The 13,493-nt window shown below is 42.6% G+C and overlaps 2 protein-coding genes across 2 annotated transcripts; one reads left to right on the plus strand and one right to left on the minus strand.

Moving 5' to 3' along the window:
• Positions 1-1,367: 1,367 nt before the first annotated feature.
• Positions 1,368-2,250, plus strand: LOC114786712 (putative tRNA pseudouridine synthase Pus10). The gene is made up of 2 exons (XM_028974064.1): positions 1,368-1,714; positions 1,808-2,250. Exons 1-2 carry the CDS (start codon positions 1,589-1,591, stop codon positions 2,060-2,062), a joined length of 381 nt encoding a protein of 126 aa, XP_028829897.1. The 5' UTR covers positions 1,368-1,588; the 3' UTR covers positions 2,063-2,250.
• A 4,035-nt stretch (positions 2,251-6,285) lies between these two features.
• On the minus strand, positions 6,286-11,486 carry LOC114786711 (T-complex protein 1 subunit delta). Its single transcript, XM_028974063.1, has 14 exons — positions 11,386-11,486; positions 10,792-10,946; positions 10,263-10,315; positions 10,074-10,163; positions 9,357-9,465; positions 8,670-8,934; positions 8,180-8,312; positions 7,869-8,008; positions 7,580-7,676; positions 7,392-7,502; positions 7,159-7,289; positions 6,836-7,070; positions 6,537-6,650; positions 6,286-6,429 (listed from the first exon to the last, which is right to left on the minus strand). Exons 2-14 carry the CDS (start codon positions 10,907-10,909, stop codon positions 6,415-6,417), a joined length of 1,611 nt encoding a protein of 536 aa, XP_028829896.1. The 5' UTR covers positions 10,910-10,946; positions 11,386-11,486; the 3' UTR covers positions 6,286-6,414.
• Positions 11,487-13,493: the final 2,007 nt, after the last annotated feature.

The following is a 13,493-nucleotide window of genomic DNA, read 5'->3' on the forward strand; positions in this document are numbered from 1 at the left end:
AAAAAGTGAAAAGAAGGTGACTTAAATTGATACAGTAAGTTTAATCTCAAATTATAATCAGTACAGCCTAATGCCATTACCTCACGTTAATGTTAGCACCAGGTTACCCATCTCTTTTTATAGAGACAGGTAGCAACGTAGCACAACCAGATCGTACATAAACATTATTTGTTTGAATAATCCAGACTGTGCTAGTTCGAAATAGAAATGGAAATGGCTATGAAAGTGAACCAAAATGCCATGTACCTGTTAAAATCTGCAATTGTTGCTTTGCAGCTTTCCCAAAGAAGACAATTATATCCTCGTAGCTAGGGGGCAGTCATATCATGCGCAGGGCCAGTGCTGAGCTCATCTTCATTGCTAGAACTCTGGTGACTGCTAACATTAGCAATACTCATCTCACTTTTATCCAGCGGATTATCAAAAAAAGTTTGATATTAAATAAACGTCTTTTAGGAAAACTGCCTGCTTTGCCTCCCTCATTTTTTTTGCTTTTCTTTTTGAAGCACCACTTTTTTTGTTTGGGATCCATGTTATTTATGGAAATTGTGTCTTTATAAGTTGATCTAGAATTACTCTTGCAATACTATAGCTAAAATATAAAAGAACAACAACCTTTTAAAAAGGCTGTGAGTTGCTTGGCAGCTACTTCTACCTAGACTAGCCTTTAAAAAGGCCTGGATCCTGTACTGTTATTACAACTAAGAAATATAATACAGTATAAAATAATATGCTAGGACTTTCAGCCTGTTATAAGACTAGAAAATCATACTTCTGGTAAGGAATAGTACAGAATATAATATGCCATATATAAAATAGTTTAATATAATTACAAATATATTATGCAATTATATAGAATAAGAGAGAGGGAGAAAGTCAAGGAGATAGAGGGAGGGAGATGCAATATAAAAGGTAATGAGCCTTTAAAAAGGCTTTTGGTTGTTAATCTTGTGATAACAAAGTATAGAAGACTGTATAGAGAGTACAAAGCAAGTTCTCAAGCTGAACTGTCTGAATGAGGATACTGATACAGGGGGTTTAATATCTGCAGTGAATTTTCAGTTGGATTTTGAAAAGTGCTCACAACACCTGATTGGCTGACTGGATGGAACAATTTTGCAACACTCTGAGTGAGAGAGTGGGTGAGGGGTAGCAACTGTCTACTACAGCATGCTGTCTGCTGTTCTAGCATCGAATGAGATAACCATCAGACAGAAGTAAAAAATATTAGAAAATATTAGAACTTGTCCAGTTTTAATCAACAATGCAAACTGATCATGCAGTTTGAATGTCATACAATTCATGCTCTAAATCAAAGCACTTCTGCTAATCATCCCATTTCTATTCAGCAGCCTGGTTATTACCATGGGAAAAGATAGGTCTTTCCCCATGATTTAAGCATTGCAAGTTCTCCAATGTGAAAAAAAATGTTTGCATTGCAAATTGTTTTGGGCTAGGGGCCCCACGGGCCCCCTGCACCCCAAGGGCCCCTGGGCAGCAGTCCCTCTGGCCCGGTCCGTAATCCGTCCCTGGTTTGGTGGACTTCCTCCGTCTTCCTCCTTCCCAGGCCCCGCTGCCCGCGACCACCATGCTGCCTCTGAAGGAGAAGGACCGGCCTCTCGCCCACAAGCTGCTGGCCGCTGGCTGCTGCGCCCGCTGCGTTCTCCGGTTCTGCTGCGTGGGAACCCCGTCGTCGTACTGCCAGTCCTATGAGGCATGTGAACTTTTACTGGCAAGAGACAACAGATGCAGTTTTGACCTTTGACATTTTGAGTTGTTGACTGTGTTTCTGTTGGTGGCTGTGCAGGACACGAGCCGGGAGCTCCTTGCTTTTGTAAGTGACATGGGACATAAGGCACAAAATGACAGCTCAGCAGAGGAACAGGCAGAAGGGCCATCGAAGAAAGAAAGCTGGGATCATGTCAGTCCGAGGGCCAGGCCAATGGAGAAGAGCCTGACTCCGGTGTGTGTGTCGCAGGGCTTCTGTAGCCATGACTTCTCCAAGAAGGTACTCTACAGTCAAGAGACAGGGTTCAAAAGCTGGAAAAGTCCCGGAATTTGAAAAGAGACTTTTCCAGGTATAAGAAATAAACATATGAAGTCGTGGAAGAGTCATTGACATGGAACTGACACGTGAATGTATAACGTGAAGTACGTGGTTCCTGTAAGACTGCACCAGGTAGCTTTAACAACTTCAGTGTTTATCTGTGACAAGGTTACTGCTGGATTACAACCCAAAGCTATATCAGACACTGCTCAATATTTTTCATTTTCATCCTTAAATCCATAACAATTTCTCAGTTTGGCATTACATGTTGACAGTCATCCCAAAACACCATATTTTAGATTAGTTTTAGTAGAATATGTACATTTTAGGGAAGAGACTAATAGTCAGGAACAAAGCCATACATGCAAGCTGTGGAGTTTCAAAAGGAAATTAAATTATGCCATGACATTTAAACAGAGTATCAGACTGTGGACACAAACCAAACACAGAATCATGACACCAGCATCCAGGAATGACCGTGTGATTCATAACTCATCCGGAGCCATTAAATAGCTCATGAGTCCCAAATCTGAGGTAGCAATTGTATATATGTCAAAAATTCACAAATAAATGTAACAAGATTGGGGCAGTGGAGGCCTAGCGGTTAAGGAAGCAGCCCCGTAATCAGAAGGTTGCCGGTTTGAATCCTAATTCACAGAGGTGCCACTGAGGTGCCACTGAATAAAGCTCCGTCCCCACACACTGCTCCCCGGGCGTATAAAGGTGGCGCAAACTATGTTGTTGGTAGGTGTTTGACCCGGAAAGGCAAAGGGTTATTTGACAGCTTGCAGGAACCCTACGCCGGCGCATGCGGGACTGTTTGCTGTACCTACAACTGCTGAACTAACCGGTGATATCTGCTATGTGCTTTCTGGAATAAATGGACATTTTTGTATTAGACATCGAGACTTGTTTAATTGTGTAGCATATAACGGAACCAAAAGAGTACAGCAATGTTACATCAAGCGCGTCAGCCAGGCCACGTCACACGTCAGGCACCTCAGTAGTTCGGTAAAAAACCAAACTCCTTTAATAGTGATGGTTAAAAGCAGAGGACGCGTTTCGTTGTGTCACCGTGTGCTGTGTGGCAGTGTGTCACAATGACAATCACTTCACTTCAAATAACTTTCATGACTTACAAATAAATGTAACACCGTCCACAAATGCATTTCAGAAAGATTATGATTACATTAATTCACAAACCCATAAACCTGCATTTACAAATCACCGTATATATTTGTGAATACACATATATATTTGTGGATTTTTTTTACTTCCCTGACAGCGCTCAGGTCACAACCAATCACATCAAGAATTTGATTTAATGGTGACAACATTGCGCAACTTTCGCGCATTGTCGTGGTCTCTTGGTAGGAAGTTTCATAAAGTGAATCGGGACAAAAGTCATCAATATAACACAAATGTTGCAGTGTTTTGTTTTGTGACGGTATCGGTGTTTCTGCCAAATTTAAATGAAAGTTTCCCTGCTTGCTCATGTCAAGTGGTGTCCGTCGGTCACATGTCAACACAGACAGCCTGGTGTCTGGACACAAGAACAGGATCTGAAAGTCTCTGAATTTCAAGTGAAGTTGCCCATTTTATATTGCGTGTATTCGCGTCTGTACGTGCAGGGTGAAAGTGATTGTCATTGTGATGCAAAGCACATGGTGCACACAACAAAATGTGTCGTCTGCTTTTAACCCATCACCCTTAGTGAGCAGTCGGCAGCCACGAAAGGCGCCCGGGGAGCAGTGTGTGGGGACGGTGCTTTGCTTGGTGGCACCTCAGTGTAAGTCAGTACAAACCATTCAAACAAAGTCAACATTCAACGTATATACAAAAATGTCTTTTTTAGGTAGGTTGTTTCTCTGTTCATGGCATCGCCTGTTTAGATAGGCCTGGCAAAGTTGTAGCATCTCATTAACCTGCTTCATAATGCTGCCAACCAAGTTGCCTGCTCATTGTCTAAATTTCTGGCTCTTCTTACTTTCTGCTGTTTTCTTGAAAATATATATTTTTAAAGCCTCTTATATTTTATTTTTGGACTTAGACTAAAGCTGTCCTCGAACCAGCTTCTGGTTTTTCTGGACATGTCACTTGTCCATTTTTTAGATTTTATTAGGTACATTATGACATTAGGCTTGGCCACTTCCAGCACATATTTTTTCAGATTTGCTGTCCAGGTACTCAGCTTGTCCCTGATGGTAATGAGGCTACTTACTATAAAGCAGTACATGTCCTCAAATATGTCGTCCTCACTTGCAGGGTTTGGATTTGTATTTCTGGCCATCGCTAAGATAATGTATGGTTCAGTACCGACTCTGAATAACGCGGTCATCTCGACAATGTAGAACAACAGGTACTGGAAACGTGCGCTTTCTTTTATGGCTAATGCTTGATGACATCATCAGATAACGATCCAATCACAGCGCAGCTCAAGTAACCAAGCAACCATTCACGATTAACGATTTGACCAATCAGAGCACATGTCCAAATTTAGACATAGACAGGCTAAAGAATCTAACGCAGGAGCGTTGAATGTAGATATTAAAAAATCCACAAATAAATGTATCAAGATACGCGAATATATTCCATGACTTACAAATAAATGTAACACCGTTCACACACGCATTTCTCGACTCAAAACGTACGTATGTGATTCACAAATGTATTACACCCTCGGATCTTCCTTGACCTCAAAAATGAAAATCTGTGGAAGATCGAAGACTAGTACATGTTTGATAAAGGAACATCCCCCAAAGTGGCACTGGACAGTAGGGTTTAACCGGTGTGACAATTAACCACAGTGAGAAACGTAAAAAAAATTGCCGGAACCAAAGATATAGACTAGAGCTACCCGCACGGACAAAGTGAGGCGCACACAAAACAGCCCAAAGGGGATCATGGCAGGTTGACAAGAGAACCAACAATCACACTGCTTCCGCTGTCGCACTTGACGTCTCCTGTGTGGGAATATTTTGGATACCCAAAAGATGCTAAAGGAGAGGTCCAGCACCACAGGTCAACCATTAGCTTGCAGAAAGAAAAACTGCTAAAGCTGCCACAATTCGCCACTTAGAGGTTATTTATACATAAAACGTTATAAAGGGCGCCATTCAAGCTGTCCATTCCAGCCTTTTGTAGGTCCATAGTCCACAGTCTTGTCCCCGACACCCTTGGAAAGCTCTTTGGTCTTGGCCGTGGTGCAGAGTTTGGAATCTGGATAGATTGACTGCTTCTGTGACAGGTGTCTTTTAAACAGAGAAGAAATTGAGACGCTCCCAGCGTCTGCTCCTCACCTGTATAAAACACGACTGGAAGCCAGAAATCTGAATGAAAATATTTGTTTCATTCATGAACTATTTTGTTGCTGTTCTGTCTCCCCCTTTTCATTAACCTGCAACCTACCATTGACACTATAGACTGGTCATGTTTTGTAAGTGGGGAATCAAACTATTATTTTCCCCACTGTACATTTGAAGGCAAATATCAAGTGGAAATTTAAATGGGGGAGTTTTACTTTTACATTGTGTGTCTTTACTTTAACTCAAGCACACAGCTTGTGTACCTGGTCCACCACTGGCTCCCTCTTACTGAGAGTGCAAACAGGAAAACGATTGTAATATCAAGTATCAGAATTCTTATGGCAACGTGTGGTTGGCTGGCACCCTGCTTTAGTCAGTTTAGTCAACTACACCAAGCGTCCCGGGATGGGCTCCGGCAGCTGCAACACTGAGTAACAGGACCATTGGTAACCAAGTTACATTTTATTCTAATTCACAAGTAGCCAGTAATGAGCCTTACATCCTCATAGTGATGGACAGAGACACAAGCCACCAGTTCAGGAACGGATTGGAGGCCTTCAAACAGTTCGGGTAAACAAAAAAAAATTGTCTGAAAGTGGTAAAAGCCAGAATGGCTTAATATGGAACAGCACCTGAATGGATTGTGCTGAATGAGACATACATTTTCAGTGTGGTTGTTCTGAAATAGAGACCTTTGGAATTTAAAATACTTTTAGAATAAGTGAGCTTTATGTTCAACCCCTTACAGTCATCCATAGCCATATGGCTTTGTACTATAGTATAAAGTGTTTCCATGTGGACCCATGCTAAACTTGTCTGTCTGTTCAATCCTTAAATCCATAACAAGTTCAGTAATCACCATATTTTAGTTAGAATATGTACATTTTAGGGTACAGCGGCAATAGTCATGAACAAAGCCACACATGCAAGCTATAGAGTCTCAAAACGGAAAAAACATTTTTTATTTAATTATGCCACGATATCCAAAACACAGCCTCAGACTGTGGACATGAAGAAAGAACAGAATCATGACGACAGTGTTCCAACACCAGCATCCACCCCTTATCGAGTATTCACCTGTAACGCAAAGTGAAATGTGGGCTTTAGCACATGTAACGTATGCTAAGAATGGTCTTAGAGCAGAGTACATGGTACAGACTACAGCCATGTTCAAGGACACTCACCACGTCGTCAATCTTCAGGATGCTACGCACAGTTTCTGTGGCCAACGTCAGAGCACTGATGGACACGAGCAGAGGCTGCACCACCAGCTCCTCCAGAATGTTAGAGATACCACCCTGAGAGAGAGAGAGAGGAACAGACACTAAGATTTCCAAAATATAAAAAGTTATTATTTTTTTTGTATCGGATTGGTACTCTGGATCGGCCAACATCCAAACACCAGGTGTTTGTTACCGGAACTAAGAGGGCCAGATAGGTGCATCCCTAGCTGTTATCCCAATCAAATATTGCAGAAGCCCACCTTCCGGACATTGATGCCAGCAGTCTTCTCGCCCTGAGCGTGCCTGTTGCGCAGCTCTGTCACAGTCGAGATGGGGTTGAGCCCAGCGTTCTCTGCCAGCGTGGAAGGAATGACCTCCAGCGCGTCGGCGTACGCGCGAACACAGTAGGACTCCATGCCACCCAGAGTGCGGGCGTATTCCGCCAAGCGCAGCGCCAGCTCGATCTCCGGGGCTCCTCCACCTGCAATCAGGGCCCTGGAGTAGGAATGAAAAAGGTGGTAAACACTGAGCCCGGCACACCGCGCCCTCACCCTATACCTGCATTCCACAGACTCGACCGTACCTCTTCTTCACCAGGCAGCGGACGACGCACAGAGCGTCGTGAATTGAACGCTCAGCTTCCTCGATCACAAGCTTGTTGGACCCTCGGACCACGATGCTGACGGTCTTTCCGGAGCTTGTGCAACCAGTGATCTATAAAACACACGAATGCACCATCAACATGCGTCTTCTGTAGGTTTTAGAACACCCATTAGACTAGCAAAATAAAACCATTACAGGAAGATACAATTTTACCTTCACCAGCTTGCCAGAGCCGTCAAGGCTCACCTCCTCCACCAGCTCAGCTGTGCCCAGCATCTCTGGTAGGAACTGGTCGATGTGGGCAACAGGCTTGGTTCCAATTGTCTGCAGGATTCACAGCGTTTTCGTTAGAGCAAAAAATCTGGTCGCTTCACCTGATTGCTTCACTTAAAATACTATACCTTGCAGATAAACTCAATGTCCTCCCTCTCAATGTCCTTGATCACCATTATCTTCATCTTGTTCAGAAAGTGCTTTGCAAGGTCACTCAGCGCATCCCTGAAAGAGGAAAACTTTTTTGGTCAACCCTGACATTATATTATCTTAATTTAATTTCCAAATATCTGCAGCAAATTCCATATTGGAATATGGAATGACAGGACAGGAACACATTTATAGCCAGACATATGGCCAGGAGGATACTGGGTTGGATAACTCTCCAAACCTCTCAGAGAAATAAAGACCCTTCACCTGAGGATGGATTTCTGGATTAGCAGCACAGTGCAGCCTGCTTTCTTGATTTGTTTGACCAAGTTGAGGATGTAGGAGCGCTCTTCACGGAGAACGCGGTCCATCTGAGTATAGTCAGACACTACAATCTGGTTGTCCATCTGTTATCAACACATTTACATTAAACAATTAATAACCATCAACCAATAATCTTCAACCAAATTCCAGAATCCCCCCTTACAAACAACATACGACAAGTTGCATTTCACTTCTCATTACGAGGTGCTTTAGTCTAAAAAACTAAGCACTTTCAGGAGCTCCACTAGACTCACATCCGTCTTAGGTGGGGACAGGCAGAACTGGATAAGGCCAATTTTGGCCTTCTCCACACGGGTCACTCCCGTGTTCACCACTCTCTGAGTGAGGACCAGGCCGTCAACAAGCTCACAGTCATCAATGGTCCCTCTGTGTAAGTAAAAGATAAAAAAAATACAACACAGAAGGTTTAATATCCCCAATTTGATTAGCCTTTAAATAACGATCAAATATAAATGAAAGGGCTAAAGCTAGTATAGAACTTTCCACGGTCAATTATTTCAGCATATAATATTCAGTGTATTATTGGGAACTAATCAGACAAATAATCACGAAATTTCATCGTGAGCGTTGTGTGTGTGTATGAATTTGATCGCATCACACCAATACACTACACTTAACTCACCCACTTTAAAATGCAACCGATATTTTTTCAGCTCCATCAACTTTAGAGAAACAAATAATTAAGCTCTCGAGCAATTACACCAAACCCAATCCTTGACTCACCCAAGCTTCTTCACAATGTGAATGTCTTTCAGGTCAACAGTGGTGGCGGTGCCAGGGTCAATGACCCTCATCACAGCATCCACGCTCATGGGTGCCAGCAGGCTGGAGTACTGAGACACCACCTTAGAGCACAGAGAGGTGGTGGCGCTGTTGAGCAGCGTCTCTCGGTCGCTCAGTTGCACCGGCTGACTTATGGAGGTCAGGATCTCCACTCCTTTGTCCACTGCCTTCTGGAAGGACTCAGAAATGATGGTGGGATGTATTCCTTAAGAAAAGATTGAAAGAAAAAACAAAGTTAACACATCTTACAATGGAGCACCTCAGGGCTAAGAGTCTCCGGGACACAATGGTTGTTCTGGGGTTTCATCCTGGGACTTTTACCCATTTTCCACTGCTCGGGTTCTCGAGCTGGTTCCCAATTTTGGATCAAATGCTGCACTTCCCCACAGAAAAAAAAATTACTGCCCCTAAACTTCGCTGGTCTATTAGTGAGAACCTGTGACGTAACGAGCGGTGGGTGGAGCTTTAGAAGAGTGAACAGTGGAATGCCAGTCCCCAGTAACTCGGAGTGCTGAAGAAATTAAAGCTCTTCTAGCTACATGGACGTCCACAGAAATTAAACAAAAAAACACTACAAGAAAGTGTATGAAGAAATAAGGGAAGATTTGTAATGGATCCATTACGTACCTTTCTGAAGCAGTTTGGCACAAGCGTCCAGCAGGGCTCCAGCAATCACAACCACAGATGTTGTGCCATCACCAGCTTCAATATCTTGGGCTTTGGACAGCTCAACCAACTGAAAGACAGCAAACTTGTGTCTTATTTTAAAACATCTAACATAACAATGCACCAGTCACCCAGGGACCTCCCTGTAGGGCTGGTCAAGCTGATAGATTGTGATCGACTCTGCAGGCATCTACAATTACGTTTAAAGTAAATAGCACAGAGTGTAGTCTTTTGCCCTTCAACTACTATTTTTCTTTTGATTAAACTTTACGTAACACTTTGTTGGATACAAATATCAAGAATCCACAGGCAGTGGTGGTCTAGCGGATACAGAGGTTGAAGGTTCACAAACATTCAAGGTGCCACTGAGGTCCCCCTTTGAGCAAGGTGCTGTCCCCAAACGCCTTTCTTGGCTGCCCACTGGTCACAATTGGTGACTGGTAAAATGCAGACTACGCATTTCATTGTGTATCATATCCACACACTGAGAATTTTTTCGAACTGTGAAATTATCTTTGATTAGTGCGGAAACATGGCAGTTGTATTGTGTAATAAAGTGGTCCTACAACCCTTGAAATGGCAGTGTCTCAAAACAGGCAATTCCTAGAACTACAATAGCTGAATTTGGATTCATGTGAACTATCAATTAATCAGATGGATTCATTTGAAAACACAAACCATTTTGGCAGCTGGGTGCAGGACCTGCATCTGCTTCAGGATGGTGGCCCCATCATTAGTTATGGTCACATCTCCTTTACCATCCTGGATCTGATTAGAAAAAAAAATTATATATCAAGATAACGCAAATATAACTTAAATAAGCAAAAAGATACAGAAAGCCATTTTAAATGTAGAAGCCTGTGTTACCATTTTGTCCATGCCCTTAGGCCCTAGGCTCGTTCTGATGGCATCAGCGACAGCTGTCCAAAAAAAGACACAAGAAAACGACAATCAAAAGACTGATGTCAGAGAGCGATCAAACAATGAGCACACTTACGCACTACTCGCATGCAGTGTGAAGTCATTAACAAAACGCGTTTTATTCTATTTCTATGTCTGGCATCACACAATGCGGTCCGACAAAAAATCCAGATGGCCAAATACGACAAGACGCAATAGACAAAACTATGGAGCCAGAATAGTGCCGTGTAAACATATTGGCACAAATCTGATCGTTGGACGTCCCAGACTCGACGCATATAGCTGCCCAGCTCCTTTGCGAATACAAATTGAATCTATATGTGTATATGTGTTGCCCAGTTCTGGCTGCGCGGTTAATGGCCGGTTCGCAGCGGACCAACGTGCATCTACCGATGTGGCGCGCCGACAGCCGGCTTTACTAAACGAAAGAACCTTTACTAAACGAAGGAATCAGATTTGTTGCAATATGCCTCACCTTTGCCGGCGTTGATGTTGCTGAAGCGGATCTGGGCCGGCTTGTCCCGGTCTACATACGCCCCTCCTTTGTTTTTGCCTCCGATCGAAGGCTTTGACGCTGACAAATTCTCTTGCATCTTGGCTCAATGTCGATACAAACGTGTTCCGCGAAGACTGCAGAAAAGACCGATGCACCTCCGTATAAATAAAACCGTAACTTCTTGATTATCTTGAGATGGACTCTGATTGGACTCCACAGACCAATCCGACACCTCGCAGAGAAAAGACCTGTCGCGCGACGATGACGTCATATGGTACGCGACCAATACAGGCCTCTTAAATCGCAGACGTCATCGTGCGAAGCAATACGACACCGGGGACACCGTCTGTTAAAACGGGGAAGGATTTTCACTCTAATAGAGTAAGAACTAAAAAGTGCACAAAACGCAGACACAGGTCGGCTCTCGAAACGGGCTTTATTGCGTGACGTTCTTGCAACTTGCGCCATGCACCTTGTGCCGTGAGAATTGTATTTAAATAAACAGTATAACACGTTAACAATTAATGATAAAAATATTCAACACGAACATAAACAGAACATTTTAACAAGTACCTCGTTGGCCGCTTGTCCTGAAAAGAGACAACTTAACCTTGTATTTTAGCGGAGCCTCGTGTAAGACATCTGCCCACCTGCAGTCCATATGAGGGATCACGTGTCTTTTCTCGCGAGACTTGGTTTTACCCAGTATCCACCATGTGCCCTTATTTGTATATTGTGTTACAATTTTATTTATGCCTTTGTATTAAATGTTACTATTTGTATTTAATGTTACTTGTAAGCACCATGGGTCTGAGAGTAACGCAATTTCAATTCTCTGTATGTCCTGTACATGTGGCAGAATAAACAATAAAGCTGACTTTGACTTTGACTAAATCCTTACATTCGAAATTAACTATAAATCACATATAAATGTATACATTGGATTTCAAACAAAAATTAATTTAAACAATAATCATAAACCCATAATGAAACCCATATTAATTCAATCTTTTCAAACTTTTAACATTGTCCATAGCACTTACACTCCCACCAAATCAATCATTGACATAAAAAATTTGAGATTTTCCTCAAACCCAAAATCAAATAACAAAAAAAGGAAGTGAAATAAATGAAATGCGAGACTGTTTTAAATGTAGCTCATGTAGCCTAATGTGTACGACTTAGTTGGCCTCAAGTAAGGTAACTACTTTATGAACAGGCCTCTCAATGTGTACTGATCTAGTGATTGGTTTGCCCTTATCAAATGTAGTCTCACTGAGTAGTGAGTTTCACTTTTCGCACCTTGCCATCTGCACTGGGTTGGACTTCTATGACCCTTGCAAGCTTCCACTCATTTCTTGGTGCACTGTCATGTTGTAATATTACAATATCATTTATTTGTATGTTTTGTGATGTCTTATGCCATTTCTGCCTCTGTTGGAAGTTTAGTAGATATTCTCGTTTCCATCGTTTCCAAGAACTGCACTATTCTCCACCTTTTGTGCAGATAGAGGTCTTCGTTACAGAACTGTCCAGGAGGTGGCAGAATAATCTATGATTTCATGGTCAAAATATGGTTGGGAGTAAGGGGTTCTGGGCCAGTAGGATCGTGAAGATGCTCAACACTTAGTGGCCTTGTTTCATAGAGGAATGTTCTTAGAGTCTGCTAGCGGACTTGTCGAGCATAGATACCAGGATGCTTCGGATTGTTCGAATCTGCTGCTCCCAGACTCCACCCATGTGGCTAGCTGAGGGAACATTAAACACAAATTCACAACCAAGTGCTCTCTGACGTTCTTGATCCATTCCTTGATCCATTCCTTGATCCATTCCAAATCCAATAAAGTTTGTTCCTTTATCACATCTTAACTGACGCACTGGTCCTCGAATAGCTATAAATGATCTAAGTGCGTTCAGAAATGCATCTGTTGTCAAATCTTCGAGTGTCTCTATATGCTCTACAGCATAAGCAAGTGAATAACAATCGGTATCACTTCATTTCCTTTCTTCCTTCCTTTACGATAAAGGGGCCAAAACAATCAAGTCCACCATAGGTAAAGGGAGGAGATGTTTCAGTTCTCTCGTCCGGTAGGTTTCCCATGTGTTGAACCTCTGTTGTTCTACGGTATCGCCTACATTTTACACAATTGTAAATGCGTGAAGAGAGCATATTTCCACATCCTAGAATCCATATTGCGTTTGCACATAACTCATTCATGGTCATGCCTCTTCCTTGGTGCTGTATGTGCTCATGATGATGTTTGATGACCAGGGCTGACACATGAGATTTCTTTGGAAGTATCACAGGAAGCTTGACATTGTGATGCAAGGCTGACTGAGATAGTCGTCCTCCCACCCTGAGGACATTGTTTTTATCCAAGAAAGCATTCAACTGGCGTAGCCTAATGTGCTTGCTCAGAGTGTGTTCCTTTTGGTTTTTGAGTTTCCTTATGTCTTCGGTGAATTCGTCTTCTTGCACGGATTTGATAATGAAGATTTCTGTTTCTTTTCGTTCTTCAAGATTGGTTGACTCATTAGTTCTTAACTAATTAGTTCTCTAAGTCCCTTAAACTCTGATGAATCTCTCTTACCACTCTAGACCAGTCAGAGAATTTAGTGAAATGGCTGATCATTGAATTCAAATTTCTTGTCTCGACCACGTGAACGTGTGCCTTGCGGAG

Source organism: Denticeps clupeoides, chromosome 3, assembly GCF_900700375.1.
Source record: "Denticeps clupeoides chromosome 3, fDenClu1.1, whole genome shotgun sequence".
In the NCBI taxonomy this organism is placed as follows: domain Eukaryota; kingdom Metazoa; phylum Chordata; class Actinopteri; order Clupeiformes; family Denticipitidae; genus Denticeps; species Denticeps clupeoides.

What these genes read in the sequence shown, in the direction of transcription:
- LOC114786711 (XM_028974063.1), bottom strand. Translation starts at nt 10,909, where the DNA reads ATGCAAGAGAATTTGTCAGCGTCAAAGCCTTCGATCGGAGGCAAAAAC. An exon ending in CTAAGGGCATGGACAAAATG is followed by an intron (nt 10,164 to 10,262) that starts GTAACACAGGCT and finishes TTTTCTAATCAG; the next exon opens with ATCCAGGATGGTAAAGGAGA. An exon ending in CACATTGTGAAGAAGCTTGG is followed by an intron (nt 8,313 to 8,669) that starts GTGAGTCAAGGA and finishes TTACTTACACAG; the next exon opens with AGGGACCATTGATGACTGTG.
- LOC114786712 (XM_028974064.1), top strand. Translation starts at nt 1,589, where the DNA reads ATGCTGCCTCTGAAGGAGAAGGACCGGCCTCTCGCCCACAAGCTGCTG. An exon ending in CGTACTGCCAGTCCTATGAG is followed by an intron (nt 1,715 to 1,807) that starts GCATGTGAACTT and finishes GTGGCTGTGCAG; the next exon opens with GACACGAGCCGGGAGCTCCT.